The 15,915-nt window shown below is 40.9% G+C and overlaps 1 protein-coding gene across 16 annotated transcripts in view; it reads right to left on the reverse strand.

Annotated features, from left to right (window-relative positions):
* The window catches only part of LOC124116842 (armadillo repeat protein deleted in velo-cardio-facial syndrome homolog), a 121,628-nt gene that overhangs the window by 32,448 nt on the left and 73,265 nt on the right, over positions 1 to 15,915 (reverse strand). For 7 of the 16 annotated variants that reach the window (XM_048385681.1, XM_048385676.1, XM_048385675.1 and 4 more), the window contains exons 4-6: positions 15,404 to 15,561; positions 8,415 to 8,459; positions 269 to 455 (exon numbers count right to left, since the gene is read on the reverse strand). In XM_048385681.1, the coding sequence (XP_048241638.1) occupies positions 269 to 455; positions 8,415 to 8,459; positions 15,404 to 15,561 (390 nt within the window). Of the gene's footprint in view, positions 1 to 268; positions 456 to 8,414; positions 8,460 to 10,577; positions 10,604 to 15,403; positions 15,562 to 15,915 lie in introns of those variants that run through there. The other 9 variants (XM_048385685.1, XM_048385686.1, XM_048385687.1 and 6 more) reach the window with 7 other exon arrangements.

Raw genomic sequence — 15,915 nt, forward strand, 5'->3', positions numbered from 1 at the left:
ACACCAGAGGTTAAACCAACCAATCCACATAGTGACATAACTAGATTTGGGGAAAACAACTAGTCCCTCTAGTTCACGCGCCAGGTTGGGATGATAAAAGTGAGATCTCAAGCAGTCCTGGAGAAACCATTATCTGGCATCATAACAGGAATAACACAGGAAACAAACCTTCACACCACTTTCATCAAACAATAATCTACAGACGTATCAATCAGTTGAGCACTGTCACACTGTGCACTGTCACACACTGTCGACATACTGGACCTACTTTAGTCTGGCGGCCCCGGTTGCTGCCAGCACTCTGCAGAGACACGTGGGAGCCATGTGGGGAGTGTTCTCGGTCGTACGACATGTTGGGGTTGCCATAGTTCCCGCCTCCGTAGCCCATTCCCGGACTGGAGTTGTAGTGGCCGCTGTACGGGTCTTCGTGCATGTAGTCCATCCTGCCGTCCTCACTGCAACAACAAACACAACATATTCATACACTTCTTACATTCAACGCTGGTTTACCCACAGAATATAGTTTGCTATAGTCCGGTTGATAATTTACAGGCCACCATTACCTGGAATATTGCAGCGTGATTTTTCTCTTTGTTGTTTAACACCACACTCAGCAATATTCTAGCTATATGACGGTGGTCTGTAAATAGTCGAGTCTGGACCAAACAATCCAGTGATTGATATGAGCATCGATCCACGCAATTGAGATACGATGACATGCATCAACCAAGTCAGCGAATATGACCACCTGACCCCATTAGTCGCCTCCTACAAAGGCATAGTATGGGTTGCTGAGGACCTATTCTAACTCGGATCTTCACGAGTCTGAAACAAAGTATTCAATAACTTACATTTACTGTCTGGCGACTCATTCCAATTTAAGTTTTAAAAACATATACTTTACAGTCAGGAAAATAGACTTATGACAAGAAGTCAATGACCAGCCAATTCTTGCAGTTTACTATAGTTCATTCGGCATAGCATGGCAGCTCAACTCCAGGAGGGCTATAACTTCTTACAAATAGTATAAAACGGCCAGCTTAATACTGTCTGTCCAGAACACCAGAAGCTACTTAACTTTAACCACCTCTTTTAGTCTTTTCTTTCAAGTTCCCCAATAAACCCTATTATAGTCAAGATATAAAGTATGGCAAAATAAACGTTTATTATAGTCAATACATAAAGTATGATAAAATAAACATTTATCTTGGTCAATATAAAGTATTGTTAAATATACATTTATCATAGTCAATATATGAAGTATGGTAAAATAAATATTTATTATAGTCAATATATAAAGTAAGGAAAAATAAATGTTTATTATGGTCTAACGCTGATGCAGAATGAAAACATGCAGCTCTAACGTCATCCCTAGCCAGCATTATCCACGCACTGATCAGACATTCAGGACCAGGAAGGACGTTGGGAGTTGTACGTTACACGTTGTGTTTGTCCACCATTCCACATAGCAGTGCCTGTGTGACTTAATGTGGCTTTCTCTGAAGGGTTTGTGTTCATTTAACTACGGACAGCACGCTTCAACAGACAGTTGGTTCTAAAGACAGATCAAGCTCGTAACTACGGCAATTATACCACTTCTGGGCATTCTTGGAAGACAGGCCTGCATCTAAAGCCATGATTCAGAGGACAATGGCATATAAATGTGTTGTAAAACACGACATGCATCTTTGTCGGTCATTGGATCTATTGGATCAGACGGGCGGAAGTAGTTACAAAATTTGAGGAAATGGTAAATCTGAATATTTGTTTGATTTGTTAATTCGATCGACAAGAGAACATGGAACAATGAAAAACTGAGGTGGATAGTTGTCAGGGAAATAGTCCTTATTCAGGCCTGGCAGGTGCTGTTTTCCCCAACACATTTGTTGATTAAATCTTGAAAAAAAGATCAATGACAAACTTCAATATTTGTTCCAAAAATTACACAGCCACAACTTTATTGATTTCCAAATCTGTTTTACTCTGCCACATACACGAGGCTCCTGATGGCCAGGACTTGTCTTCTAGCTTGTGAGTACTGAATGAGAAACACTTCCAAAAGGGGGCATTATTAAGGAGGGGGGGGGTAGGATTCTGTACACTGCACACCTGGAGAGTCCTGATTAAACAGCAATTAGGAGATGACATGACTGTGTCCTCGTTAGCCTGACTATGGAGGGAAGCCAGCACTGAACGAATGTTCTAATCAGCCTTGTTACAGGTACATACGTTCCCCCGACACTGGCAACATGTTTTTGTCAGCCAATCAGTTGTGCATGCATTAAATACAGGACATTTCACACACCTTAACATCCTCCTGTAAATGAGAATCTGTCTGTCAAATAAATCTACTGATCTGACCTTTTCTGGATTCAAAAGGTTTGGTAGGAATTCATTTCATTCCGTCCACCACCTTCATCAGACGATGGCGTTATTGGTTCTCACCAGATGGAAACAAAATGAATTCTTTTCAAACTTTGACAAAATACCTATTTGATTCTTTACCTAGTTCAGAAAAATAAACAAAACAATAACTTATTGTTGAATAAATAGTTAGATTATTAATTTTTGCCATAGATTAATTGTTTGTTTCATATTGTCTGTACACTAACAAAATACAAATGAGATAAAATCACAAAATCAAAGCAGGAAGACAACTAAATAGCACAAATGAAATACAATGAAAACACAGAAATGAAATTAAATGAGATTAAATGACAGAAGTAACATAAACATAGAAATAATCTCTGGCTTGTTTACGCATACATGGAGATCATTATCCCGTGATTTTGAAGTCTGGTTTAACTATTTATTGACAATAATATTCATACTAGGCTATATCAAATATTTCACCTTTACACATGCAAAGGCACAACAAATGTTATCAAAAATAGTTATGACTACATGACCACACATAGGGATTTTACGAAAAACACATCTCAATTCATGGGTAAGTTAGACGTCACCCTCACCACCTAAATTCAAATATCAATTTCAAATATGCATAACCTTCAACTAAAATGTGTCTATTTTTACATGTAGTATTTGAAAAGAACAAAGGCATGGTATAGATGCAGTTTAAGCATGCAGCCATTTTAAGCTGGAGAAGCACATGAACAAGCGTCTGTAGCATGCCGGTGTTTTGGTCGCCATGACCTGCTAATGATGGTTGGGGCGAGAATAAACACGCCTGGGTTACAGACAGGGGGACAGAGAGTTCCTCTCTCACACACAGACAGAGAGAGAGAGAGAGAGAGAGGAGGGGATGAGACGGGATGAGAGAGCAGATGGGGGGAGGAGGGGGGGTGACAACATTACAATTATTTTCTTGTCAGTTTCACTCCAGCTAAAATGAAAGTTCTGAAAGGGTTGAACCCTAATTGTGGGGACAACTGTGCCAGTGATAAAACACAGACCCAGATTGACACATGTTATCATTCCACAAATACCTCCTTCTACTGATGTCCTTACGCCATTCACCCAATACATTACTGAACCAAGACGGCCATCCTTGGGACTTGCTGACATATGAACCTAACGTTGACAATCTGACTGTACAATCTGCTTATTAACATGACCAGAAGCAGGGGCTGATGTCACGCTGTATCCACACCCAGCACACCAGTTGTCACAGAGACCGAGGAGTGGTTCCGGGGAATGCTAGCACACAGGTGTCAGGGATATAGGTGTTGCAAAGCCTTTCCTTGTTTGTAGCATGTTAGTCTCATTAATTATAACTAATTATCAAGCATAAATAAATCAATAATTTTATTTTAAGGGTGAAAATTTTTCAATCAGTCAAAATTGTAATTCCTTTGTCACAATTCAGAAATTAATGGTGTTGAGTATTTCTTAGACAGGGTAACAACAAGTACCATCTTTTAACGTCTTTTGGTATGACGCAGCCAGGGATCAAACCCCGGACCTTCCGCTCTCCGGGCGGACGCTCTTCCACTAGACCACAGAGGCAGTCAGGGCACATCAAGGATTTAAACTTATTACTAGCAGATGCTGGCACAACTAGGTGAGATAACACTTAAAAAAACCATGAAATTAATGTCATGACCATTTCTATCTCCTGGTACCACAAGGTCTGTGTTGTATAGTTGTCAGGTAAATAGTGTCACTGGCTCTACACACCAAGTGGACAACAGCAAGGTCCGGAGAATCTATTTCCAGCACTGATGATGCATGTTCAGTGTATGTGATATTGATATTCCAACCCAGCACAGTTCTCTGCAGTAAACTGACAGGTTTATTTATGAAGGTGTCAAGCATGGAGTATAAACCGCTTATTTACACATCAGGTGATAAATGTTGTACACACTAGAAAATCTCTAAGAGGAGGGACATTTAGACAGAGGTAACACATTGTGGACAAGGTCTCCAGGGCCACCTCCAGCACATCGCCAGGTCAGTTGGTGTCTGCCCACACTTTAGCACACGGCACAACTTGTGGGACTCAACAACAGAGGTCAAACGTCACAACAAGTCACAACAAGAGGTCAAACCAATTCTGTATCAAACAACACAACTTGCTCGGGTCAAACCAATTCTGTATCAAACGACACAACTTGCTCGGGTCAAACCAGTTCTGTATCAAACGACACAACATGTCAGGCACAACAACAGAGGTCAAACCATGATGAAGTAGACCTGATGCAACTTGAAGTGGGAGGAAGATTTGGAGAAACTACCAACACAAATATAACCGGAATGGGGGGTTCTTGGATTCAAACCCACAACCTGCCAGCCAAGGGAGGCAACTGCACAGCAAAAGGTGTAGTGACCTTGACCGCTGGGCCAACCATGATACATCAGGTCTTCCAACCAAACTCAAATCAAGTTCAGGACATTGAAAGTGTGAGTGAATGATGTACAAGGTGTGGTTGCCCGGAATGTAGTGGAGAGCTGAAGATGTGTGTCATCCATCCTGGTCATCAGTGTTGTGGCTCCCCTGGTCTATACACATGATATACACCACCCTACACCCAAGCACACACGTGTGAGTGTCTGTCAACTATTGAGGAGACACCACACTGTGTCAACTTGAAAGTGACATTGTTTGTGGTGGGGCACACTATTGTCAATATCACACCTCATTGTACATACTTGACATAAGACAAGGCTCCATCATCTCATGTCATCAACACCTCCAATGCTAATTGTCACAACTTGAAAATAGTTTTAATTTGTCCACTTTTTCTAAAACAAACCCTTTTTTTTCAACCAGAAACTGAAATTAGACAATCCAGAAATTGAAACAATGACGTCAATGCTTTTGTCACACAACAAAAAATTGTTTTGTTTCAATAAACACTTAAAGCAGATTCTTCACCGACAACTTGGAAAACTGACAAGAATTTATCTTTGTTAATACAAATGTCAGCTCTAGATTGGACTTGGTTCAACTAATCAAATCACATCATATCCTTGGGGTGAAGCGGAGCACAAACTTCAAAATACAATTTGAAAAAACAGAATACATGCTGAAGAGGTTTTTTTCCAAATTCACTTTTTGATGTCAAATGTTCCAATTAGTTAAAGACAACACCAAGACACCATCGACCTCGAAGGATAAACCTCCAATGCTAAGTATCAGTTCCTAAAAAGCAGGGCAAGTTAAACAATTTGTGAAATGATACACAATACAGAAGGGGACAATAGTGTCCTGTTGAGTTCTGCCGTGCACTAGTGACCAAGTCTTCCTGTATCCTTCCACTGTAATGCTAGGCAAACATGTCGTCCATTAAATAGAGTTATGTACAAAGTTAAATGATAACCATTCCACAAGGGAACCCACGAGGTTTAAAGGAACTTTCAAGTCTCTGAATGTGAGCGCTGCACACTGGGTGAGAACAGGCTGCTGGAGATGACAAGAGGCTGAGAGAGAATAGGGGTGGTTTTTTATTGCATATAGGCTCTGGGGGCTGTAAGAGAGGCATCGCTCTACACAGTTGGGATACACAAGAATGGGTTGCTGAAGACCTATTCTGGATCACCATAGGGTGAGGTTGGAGGGGAGTCGCAGCACAAATGAAACCAGCAGACAGACACTCTTGCAGTGTGGAACTCAGGAGCTCCCTGGGGACTCCTGGCTGATGTTCTTACAACACTGTCAATATCCTCAATCTGGGCAGGGAGCCAGGGCCAGGGGGCCACACAACCGGCATCATGTACCAGACCAACAAACTAGCCCCAACAGTACTAGCTGTGATACAATCACCACAAAACAGTAGTGGAGGTGGCAGGTGAAGTTCACAATGCAGATTAATTCAGCCCGGGTCAGAGTCAGTCCAGGTCAGAGTCAGTCCGGGTCAGACAGATGATGTGGTCTCAGACAAACAAATGGGAACCTGAGACCCAAGCTTGGCAATGTGTCCCGGTCTGCTGCCAGCCAACTACCGATCATGGTGATAAGAAGGAATACAATCCTGCTTTTGTCCAAACTGTGGTCATGATCATGCTGTTGTTTGTTAATGTTGTTTAACGCCGTACTCAGCAATATTCTAGCCATATGATGGCGGTCTGTAAATAATTGAGTCTGGACCAGACAATCCAGTGATTGACATCATGAGCTTCGATCTATGCAATTGGGATACGATGACATGCATCAACCAAGTCAGTGAACCTGACCACCTGATCACCTGATCCCATTAGTCACCTCTTACGACAAGCATAGTCACCTTTTACGGCAGGCATGGGTTGCTGAAGATCTATTCTACCTCCGATCGTCACAGGTGGGCCATGATTATTAGTTGGGTTTCAAAAATATTCAATTCTATCTGCTGAATGTGGGAGAAAAGCCTGAGAAAATGCAAGCTGTAGGGGTTCCAACCACCAGTAGGGGAAGGGTGCGGTCAAACCAATGTTCAAAATCTGGGATTTGAACCTAGAATCAGCATATCCTGGTGGCTAAGGGACAGATTAGGACTGATAAGGAGTCAGAACAACATGCATCAACTTCCTCAAAATACCACATGTGTGGATATACCAGCGGTCAAGTGACAACCAGCTGACCAGGCCCATCACCTGTTCTGTTGGCCTCACTGTTCTGTTGTTATCTCACTACACTGCAACTGTAACAACCTCCCGTGCCACTTACAGCCACAACATGACTTTTGGCAGGACGCACAGAGGTTCATAGTTACATAACCAGTGATCCCACATGCAATCAAAGAGACGTCTCTTGTACAACAGTTCCATACACTTCAGCATTTAAGTGGTCCATGCCTCTCTTTGGAGTGTAATGTCAGCTGTCACCACATTAGGTGCTCCAGGCCCTGACCCCCAATAACAGACCACACACACAGGAACAGTGTAGAAATACATCTCTTGTTTCACATGACCCTTCCCTGATATTGCACCCACCCCTAATTATATTTCTATTCATAAGCACTGTTCAGTAACAACTGTTAAACCCATATTTTGTTTGTACCATATTCCAACTTTTTGATCATGGAATGGCATTCACAGACAATGAATTTGTCAGATTCAGGGGAGTAGTAACATAGTAACATAACTAATTAATTATAGTTGACACATATACAAAGTAATTAAAAAAGCAAGCTTATGTTTACAGATTTGTAACCTATGAAAATAAATATTAAAGAAAATTTTCTCTCCCAGCACGATCAGATTACAAAAAGTTGTGAGAAACGAGAAACAAAATCACTGCATGTGTGTGTGCATCTGTGTGTGCATCTGCAGGTGAACATGTGTTACAATGTTACACAACATGTGGGCATATCGTATATGACATATAGCACCATGGAATAACTGCCTACAAACTGTCTGATTGGTCAATATTGATGCCTGGCTCTCTGACCCATGATCTATCATGTCTACTTGTACAAGCTGGTCCCCGAACAATACCAAGCCCACAAGACCTGCATTCCTGCCCATTTGGGTTGGCAGGGCACCAGATGAAAGCCTTGTCATCCGTAAACACTGAGTATAAACAAAGGCTGTATGTAAACATGCACATGATTGAGTGTAAATAACAAACCTTATGTTTTCATATTGACAACAATGTGTGAGTACATACGTCCCGGCTCCACAGAATGCTTGTTATAGCTATAGCACATATCATATATCATATACACACCACCAGGATATACTGTGTTAAACAGGCGTATACATCGCTTATTGAGTGATACAGAGATACGAATATTATAACATATATAATCAAACCATGGGATATGTTTGAACAAGTAATTGTCCATCTCACTTGTGTTTGATCGAAGCTGTTGTGTAAGCAAGCCAGCATTCAGCACGAAGCAAAAGGAAATATAAAATGAAAACAAACCTACAAGTTAGCGAGAAACTCAGACGTGAAGAAGCAGCAAATCAACTAGGCCATTCATTCCACATTCCATGACGTGTCGCGGTAAAAAAAACAAGATTTGCCTTACCGCACGTACCCAGTGTTCAGTGTGCCCCTGTCCTCCAGTTCTCGCCTGCCAGAAACAAAACACAGTGCAGTGCGCGGGTCGAGGCAAACAGATGGTAAGCAAATACACAACAATGACCCTGATCTCTGAAAGCAAGTGTCTACTCCAACCACAGTATACCTCCACGAGCAAATGTCCATGCTAACAGTCAAATTAAGCTACATAATAATAATAGATTATTTAAGATCTTTTTCATTTATACATTTTCTGCCTAATATTCATCAAAATATGTAAAATAATTTTCTTCAGTGAATTAATTATTTGATTTTATCCTTTAGTGAAAACGATGACATGGTGTGAAAAGAAATCTAACAAAGGACACTAATGTACTGAATGAGAAATCATATGAGAGGAACTCACTAAACAATCTATTTCTTTTCTTCAAATTGTTAAAATACATTAGAATGTCTGGTTGGGTCATTCTGACCTTTGAAGCTGCAATAGCAGATGTCTGACAATTTACAAATCTTTATTGGTGGGGCTGTGGATTACCCCTAGGAAATGCTTCACTTTCTGTGTGGGTGAGCTGCCCTTAGACCTTCCTTTGATGATGTTGTGTTCCACCAGCAAGACATAACGTGTGTCACCTGCCTCAAGTCGTTTAGTAAGAAGGAACACGAAGACCCCCCTCCCTGGGGTGAGTCCTACAGGTGATTCATGCCGTAAGTATTCCCCTGTCATTTGTTAATGGCTCTTACACTTCAAGTCTGTAGTAGGCAGACACGTCGTGCAATAAACCAGATAACAGAAATCCTGGTTGAATAGCTGAGTTATACACAAACATCATTGACACTTGCTTTCGAGATAAGGACTTGATACATACAAAATAAAACAAACACGAGAAATACTGCATGTGCAAGCTGGTAGGAAGCCTGAAGTCAAGCTGAAATCCTCACATAGCTGTGGCTGCAGGAGTAAGGCAAATTGGAACTTAAAATATCTACAGATTAAAATGTTTCTATGAATAGATACACTGTATTCTAATATCACACATGGATATACACTGTCTTCCATCGTCACACATGGATATACACTGTATTCCATCGTCACACATGGATATACACTGTATTCTTATATCGTCATAAATAAATACACTGTATTCCATCGTCACACATGGATATACACTGTATTCCATCATCACACATGGATATACACTGTATTCTATCGTCACACATGGATATACACTGTCTTCCATCATCACAAATGGATATACACTGTATTCCATCATCACACATGGATATACACTGTATTCCATCGTCACACATGGATATACACTGTATTCCATCGTCACACATGGATATACACTGTATTCTTATATTGTCACAAATAGATACACTGTCTTCCATCATCACACATGGATATCACTGTATTCTTATATCGTCACAAATAGATACACTGTATTCCAATTCATAGATGGAAACAAAACAGTCTTCCCCTAACTTGGGTTCAACTTAACAGATCAATATGTGTCCAAAATCAAAACTATCCTCTGTTAGTTGAACAAACACATCGAGTGACACCCATCTCCACGTCTACCACCACCACTGTTAATCATTATAGGACAACACCAGGGACAGACAGAGACTGGAACAGAAGGTACCCATCTCCACGTCTACCACCACCACTGTTAATCATTATAGGACAACACCAGGGACAGACAGAGACTGGAACAGAAGGTACAGATGTTATGAGATTTACAGACTACGTCCAGCTGACCACTAGAAATGTGTACACTAGGTAGATAATAAACATAATAAACATAATAAACACTGCTGCAGATAACCCAGCAGTACATTTAAACGTAAGGTAATTCTCACAGGTACTTTGACCCGATACCTGTGAATTTAGAACAGCATGCTTTGTTTGTTTGTTTGTTCTTTAAGGCCACACTCAGCAATATTCAAGCTATATGACGGCGGTCTGTAAATAATCAAGTCTGGACCAGACAATCCTGTGATTGACATCATGAGCATCGCAATTGGGATACGATGACATGCATCAACCAAGTCAGCAAGCATGACCACCCGATCCCGTTAGTTGCCTCTTACAACAAGCATGGGTTGCTGACGACCTATTCTGACACAGATCTTCACGGGGCAGGACAACATGTGGAAGAATTGTTACCTTTGTCCCATATCTGAACGACCTTGCCCTCTGCTCCTGTGATAGATCAATCTCACAGTTGTAAAGTCCAACAGCTCCTTACTGTCGAACCTTATTCATAATCCACTACGCACAGAATAAATAGCTCTTCAAGACTGAACAGCAAAGTCTTGCTGCGCGATGAACGATCGAGATAGCTCAATAACACTTCGCAGTCTTAATGCCACTAGTAGGAAATAGCGCCCTGGATACAAGTCACTATGCTGAGTCAAAACTAAAACATGTCTACAAAAACTGGTGTTACTGGGTGTTTTTAACAAGTGAAAACTCCTAATGGCACTACCACCTGTCAATGTTGATACCTCAGAATAGATGTCAGCTGACGTAGGTAGGTTAATAGGAAAGAGACAAAGAAAAGGAGAGGAATAGTTATCCTGCGATGTTATGTCAGGGGCTGTGTCAAAAGCAAAATAAACAATACTTAATGGAATTGCTCATTAAGATGAAATCTTGTGTTAAACAAATAACGAGTCTCAGTCTGCCCCGATACAAGTCAGAGCATCTGTTTCACGGAAGACAGGAAGTAGGGTGGTGAAAGATTGATAGGGATGAAAATAATTTTAACACGGTCCCTCCTCACAAGCAGGTTGAAATCAGCTGATTCACTGTTCCTTTATCAGGAGAGCGAATCACTGAGCCGTGGGGGGTGTGCTGGGGGGGGGGAGGGGCTCCAACATACATCGTCAGGAGGTCACTGGGTACACTAGATTGTTACTTTGTGTCATACTTGATACTTTGTGTCACAGCGTTAGTGCTGTGTTCATGTGTGTCTCTTATTTATACACTCATTGATAAACACAATTAATTGAAAGGATTATTATTAATATATGGATTTAGTTTTTGTTTGTTTGTTGTTTAATGTAACACTCGGCAATATACTAGATATGTCTGTAAATAATCGAGTCTGGACCAGACAATCCAGTGATTGACATCATGAGCATCGATCCAGGCAATTGGGATACAATGACATGCATCAACCAAGTCAGCGAGCCTGACCACCCAATATGGATTTAGTTCTAATTAAAGTGGGGAAAGAACATATAATTGGACCACATATTTTTACATTTGGGAAAGGATGTGCACAGGTTTCCTAATTAAACTTGTTTTCATTTTCAGCCACAGAAATTAAAATAGATTAATTGTTCGATATTAAATGTGTTCAACACCAAGAAAGCAGGCACTCCAAGATATTGCTTTTTGCTTTACACCGAAGTCAGGAAACAAACTCAGGACAAATGTGAGGTAAGTTACCATGTTAACCATGGGGCCACCTGTCCATTTTAATGTCCACATGTTGTCACTCACGTGATAACAGCACGGACTCCACACCTTGGTTTTGCTTTGATTCCATGAAGGTGAGATCACAATCAGGGCAAATTTGAGAATTGAACCCATGGCAATTCCTGGCATGGCAAAAACATTTCCGTGCCAACCAGCCCTCAAGAAGAACATACCCACTAAATAACTTTGTCAGCAAATCTGCCTTCAAACTTCGCCAAATTGAACAATAACGACACATGTTTAGTAGCCCCGCAGCCTCTGTAATTAAACCCCCACACCTCAATTTCAGTCTTCCAAAAAGATGTAATAACATCAGGAAATGATTTGTTTATTTACTTTGACCCAATACCTGTGAATCTAGAACAGCATGTTTTGTTTGTTTGTTTGTTTGTTTGTTGTTTAACGCCACACTCAGCTATATTCAAGCTATATGACGGCAGTCTGTAAATAATCGAGTCTGGACCTGACAATCCAGTGATTGATATCACGAGCATTGATCCATGCAATTGGGATTTGATGACATGCATCCATGTGACTACCAGATCTTGTTAGTCGCCTCTTATGACAAGCTTATCAACTTTTACGGCAAGCATAGGTTGCTGAAGACCTATTCTACCCCGGATCTTCACGGATCTCAGGAAATGAACACAGTGACACCTAGACATGACTACACTCCCACCACCCTTACGTGCACACCTCCACTACAATATGTCTGATTTCATCACTCATTTACTTAACCGTCCTTTATGCATGCAAGAGCTAGTTTTTTCCATTACAAACCAAATCGTTACAAGCCATTAAGTAATTTTGTACTCATGCCATGGTTGAAGTAACTCCCAACAAAGACATAAATTATTGACAACTGTTTTGTGTTTTCTGTGGCATTGTTGTGTACGCGAGTTCAATGATTTAGTACCGCCAGTATTGCGAGTCACGCAGCCAGCATACACTTGCAGTCTGACATGCCGTTTTATCTGAATTATTCATTACTTTTTTCTTTTCATATCACGAGAAATATCCACTAATGAGTGTACACATTGTAGACATAACTCATAGGGCAATTGTCATTTCTTCTTACCACATGACGGTAAATACGAGCACTACCCTTATTACAATATGTCCAGGACCAAAGACATGATCATACCTTGCAACAGATGATCATAAGATTTGAAGATGTGAATTATTAAAAGGTAGATGTTTTGGAATCAGTTCACAGATGTGGTCATTTTACTGGGCACTGGTTTTATCAACAATGGACTCCACAAAGCACCGAGCTCCCATCAATTCATCACCATGGCGACATTGCAAATAAATCTTGGCGACTTATTAACTCACAGGATTAGTTTGCCCAGGAAAAAATATCTTTTTTATTTCCTAGAGAAGGTCACACCTGGAAGATCTAAATTACTCTTAGAATCTATGCTCAAAGTCAAACTCTTTCACTGGCATTCTGAAGAAGGTGGAGGATAAATTGAGCATATTATTGTCACATGACTGTCAATTGGCACAATGTTATGCTGACACCTTTTCATGTTATTTTTCATGAAATGGTACGCTAATGTTTTATGATTAAATAAGACATTTATAGAATGTGACTTTTAACAAGAAACAGAATGATTGTCAAGAAATAATCACCACGGGTTGTTTGAAGTTAGTTTGCTGTATCTTTATTATTAAGTTTGGACTTCACACAAAAAATAACATCGCCACGCTTAGCAGGGCCATATTGGAAATAGCTGGTCTTCACTTCTGTGATTTCAGTAGATGTATCCAAGTTACGTTAATTTTACCGTTTAGCTGGCTGATATTGTTCATCACTGAATAGTTCATGTTTTAACATGGGTGATCACATGGTTTTAGTGTCTTCTCCAGATGCTACATGTTCCTAAATCTGCTAATGATGTCACAATCGTCTGCAAAGCATTGTGATGCAATTTCATTGTAGTGATATGGCCTGGGAGCTATCACTTGATCTCACCCACAAAGAGTGCATCTCACACTGCAACAGACACCTGCCACCACTGTCATGTCTTCCTTCTGGGCTGCGTAAATCTAGGGTGACTGAGTGAGTGAGTGAGTGAGTTGGCTTTACACCTGCTGCAGCAACATTCCAGCAGGTGCCCCCTGCTTTATGAATGTACCGTGTGTCAATCAGATGTGGGTCTGTACACCAGGCTTAATGATGTGAATCAACATACAAACATACTGATGAATGAGCCGTGTGTGTGTGCATGATAGCTGGCAGTGATAGGATTAACATAGATGTGTGTGCATGATAGCTGGCAGTTATAGGGTTAACATAGATGTGTGTGCATGATAGCTGGCAGTGATAGGGTTAACATAGATGTTGTGTGCATGATAGCTGGCAGTGATAGGGTTAACATAGATGTTGTGTGCATGATAGCTGGCAGTGATAGGGTTAACATAGATGTTGTGTGCATGATAGCTGGCAGTGATAGGGTTAAGGGTTCACAGCGGAACCTCATTAACCGGAACAGTAAAATAATCTGGAGTAACAAATCATGAGAATGCAATGATCGAAATTAGAGGGTTCTGATCTGTAAGTTTGTCAACTTTTTTTATCCCTAAAGTATTTTCTTTTAATAGTAGATTCCCTTGACTCCTAAGGCTTAGTCTTTGAACTCTGGTATTCATCCAGTTAGTCAGATGGAGACATGTTAAACTGAAATTGTCCAGATTAAAGGGGTGTCCAGATTAATGGGATGTCCAGATTAACAGGGTGTCCAGACTTGCAGGGGTTGGCTGTAGATGGGTGGGGCATGTTGAGGTGGTGTGATGTGGTTGATGAACATGGATGACAGATAGCTAACAAGAAACCCTCCAGAAACAGAGAGAGGAGACATGAAAGAATGGGGGGGGGGGGGTGATATTCCGCAAATCCAATTCAGAATAACATCTAACACATGCACCAGTCACATGCAATCATGCTGAAAAACGCTGTAAAGAATTGAACACCTTTTGATCAAATAGAAATTGCTGCCGCTGTGGATTTTCTTCAATCGAAAAATTGAGAGAAGAATTGAGGCTGCTTATTAGCAGTTGCCATGGCAACTGAACAACTGCATAACCACATTCCTATTCTCTCAACTCAAGTCTGTGGTCTGACTTATGCCCCTCGAAGGTAGAAGATAGGATAAGTTATTTAGCTGATTTCCTAAAAACTTATTAATCAAAATCACCCAAAATGCTAAATTACCTACATCTTTTGGCAAAAGATTACAAAAAGGGGAGTCGAATATTAAAAAAAAATTCCTATCCCCCCACCCAAAAAAACCCATTTAGTTCACGATTCATAAATTTGAGAAATTTCCTATTCCCGATGATAAATGAATGGAAAATTACCATCAAGTAAGACAATTCTTGCACATACATTTTTCCCAGAAACAAAATAGCCAGTAGTCCTCACACAGATGGTTGTGTTAAGGTTTGCCATTCATCTTTCCGTCTTATTGACATGGTTCGCGTGGCGGCTGGCCCATACTCACAGACAAGAGTCCAATAGATGCGAGCTCATTTTAGAGGTATCGGCCAAGTGACTTGGGTCATCCTCGTAGTACGACGTCTGCTGGGACGAGGGCTGCCCTCGCCACATGTACGAGTCGTCCGCGCTCGTCATGCTCCCCGAGTCACTACCTAGTCTATGCTGAAATAAATAATACAACACCAAGGGCCTCGTTAGTCCCTCTACAGACAAACAGACAGACATGGGCTAACAGACAGACAGACAGACATGTGCTGACAGACACACAAATAGACATACAGACAGTCGGACAAAGGCTAACAGACAGACAGACAGACAGACAGACAGACAGACAGACATTGATGACCAACCAAACATTGAATATCACCAAACAAGCTTATGGTGTCAAACACAGGCATGTTTCTCGACCCAATCCACAGCAAATGATCACAATTTTGACTGAAAAGATGTCCCAATTCATCCCAATAAGACTAATGTTATGGTTTCGAAGAGCCGACTTATATTTACATGTCAACA

Source organism: Haliotis rufescens, unplaced genomic scaffold (genome assembly GCF_023055435.1).
Source record: "Haliotis rufescens isolate VD_foot unplaced genomic scaffold, xgHalRufe1.0.p SCAF_6, whole genome shotgun sequence".
Taxonomy (NCBI): Eukaryota; Metazoa; Mollusca; class Gastropoda; order Lepetellida; family Haliotidae; genus Haliotis; species Haliotis rufescens.